Source organism: Lucilia cuprina, chromosome 3 (genome assembly GCF_022045245.1).
Source record: "Lucilia cuprina isolate Lc7/37 chromosome 3, ASM2204524v1, whole genome shotgun sequence".
In the NCBI taxonomy this organism is placed as follows: domain Eukaryota; kingdom Metazoa; phylum Arthropoda; class Insecta; order Diptera; family Calliphoridae; genus Lucilia; species Lucilia cuprina.
The window spans coordinates 56,704,925-56,707,037 of NC_060951.1; the positions used below are offsets into that span (position 1 = coordinate 56,704,925).

Consider the following 2,113-nt stretch of genomic DNA (forward strand, 5'->3'; position numbering starts at 1 on the left):
CTAGAACTGAACTAGAACTGAACTAGAACTGAACTAGAACTGAACTAGAACTGAACTAGAACTGAACTAGAACTGAACTAGAACTGAACTAGAACTGAACAAAGTTTAATATTGTGCCCAAATACACTGGACAGCCAGATCAGCATGCTTCTATTGGGACTTGCCTACACCTCGTAACTATAGTCGAAGTGAGCACTGTGTTACAAGGTAGAGGTATAACCTCTGTATATGTCACTGGGTTCCTACTAGTTGCTTATTTTACTATGACTAATTAGTTCGCACTACTTGTCGCTAACGTCGAATTGTGATCTTAATGATTGTTTCACTAATTTTGCTCTAGAAACATGAATATAGACATAATTATGTCTTGACATGAACTCAGACATTCAAAACTTAAAAGTCTAACTATAAGTATATATAAATTAAAAAATCTTTAACTCTCAAAAGAAACGTAATATCTCTTAGACTTCATAAAACTAAAGCAAATATTAAGTGGCCCAAAAATTTAAGAAAAAAAAACTATTTATAAAAATTATTTTCAAAAAAACAAACTTTATAAAATGTGTGAAAAGTGTTAAGTAGTTGGAGGTACACAACATCAAATATTAAACGATACGTACATCTTTTTATTTCTAATTTTTCTAGGAAAATTTAAAAAAGAAAAAATGTATTTATATAAATAATTAAGTTAAAAATTTGCCAGAATAAAAAGCAAATAATAATAAAAAAAAACTAAAAATAAATTTTGAATTTGCAAAAAAAAAAAGGAAAAAAAAAGGAGAAGTAACAATGAGCATGAATAAATAATTTGATATGAAAATAAAAAAGTAATGGGAAAATTTTGTTTAAACCAAACGAAAAAATAAAAAAAGAACTTATTACTCTAACTACACAGCAATTACAATTGAAATAGACTACAAATGAAAAGAATAATTTAGAAATTTAAATAAAAAATTAAAAAAAAACAAAATTTCTATTGAAAACGTTGTGTAGCAGAGTATTAAATAAATAAAAAAATTAATAAAAACAAACTAAAACTTAATAACTCACCTTGAGGCAGGTATAGCTCTGATCAAATGTTGTTGTGGTGAATGTTGTAGGCTTGTGCCTGATGAGGACGATGTTGTTGTATTCAGTGATGTGGGACTATTTTGTAACGATGAACTCTGTTGATGATGGTGATGATGATGAGGCAGGGAACTGGAGGAAGATGATAAATTTGTACTTGAATTGGGGCTACTGGTTTGCTGTTGCTGCTGCTGTTGATGCTGGTGGCTATGTTGTTGCTGCTGCTGTTGTTGTTGTTGTACTTCAAGATGTTGATCGAAACCAAAACCACTATCATTTGAATTATCACAGGGCGGTGGATGTGGTCGTATGGGAAAACGTTTACCAGGCACCATTTTACCCGGACCGATCTGTAATAACATACAAGTTTTCAATACAATTTGTTATATACAATATTGTTTAAGTTAATATTACAATACAATTAAATCTAGCAATTTTTATGGATTATTTGAGAAACCTGTTGACCTATGCGCATTACTTTATTACAAACGTTTTAAACTTGTTAATTAAAATCGCATAAATGTATAAACTAAATAGACTTATTATATAACTCTCTAGTCGGACAAGATTTACTTTTTTATATAGGGGTTAATTACAGGAATTTTAAAGCAATTTTATTGCTATAACAATCAATATTAAATTATTTTAAATTTAATTTAGTTATTTAATATTAATTGAAGGCGAAATCTTAGTCATAGTTAACAATTTATAACTGAGACAGACTATTTATTAAATCGCCACATCAAGGTAAGCGAATTATATGTGATGAAACTTTTGTATTATCGAATGGAAAATATAAAAAAGTTTGACTAATTGTTCTGTTTATATTATCTTAGCTCAATTCTAAAATTTATTGCTAGAATCTTGATTTAGTAATATAATATTTTTATACATATTTTATGGAATAATTAAGAAACATTCATTTTTTATACGAAAGATTAGAACTGAACTAGAACTGAACTAGAACTGAACTAGAACTGAACTAGAACTAAACTAGAACTGAACTAGAACTGAACTAGAACTGAACTAGAACTGAACTAGAACT

The 2,113-nt window shown here is 28.3% G+C and overlaps 1 protein-coding gene across 1 annotated transcript in view; it reads right to left on the reverse strand.

The window, feature by feature from the left end:
- Nucleotides 1-898: 898 nt before the first annotated feature.
- LOC124419013 (nuclear transcription factor Y subunit gamma) overlaps nucleotides 899-2,113 on the reverse strand; it is a 3,386-nt gene continuing 2,171 nt past the window's right edge. Inside the window, exons 2-3 of the mRNA XM_046947120.1 lie at nucleotides 1,051-1,418; nucleotides 899-914 (exon numbers count right to left, since the gene is read on the reverse strand). Coding sequence (XP_046803076.1) covers nucleotides 899-914; nucleotides 1,051-1,418 — 384 coding nt within the window. The remainder of the gene's footprint in view (nucleotides 915-1,050; nucleotides 1,419-2,113) is intronic.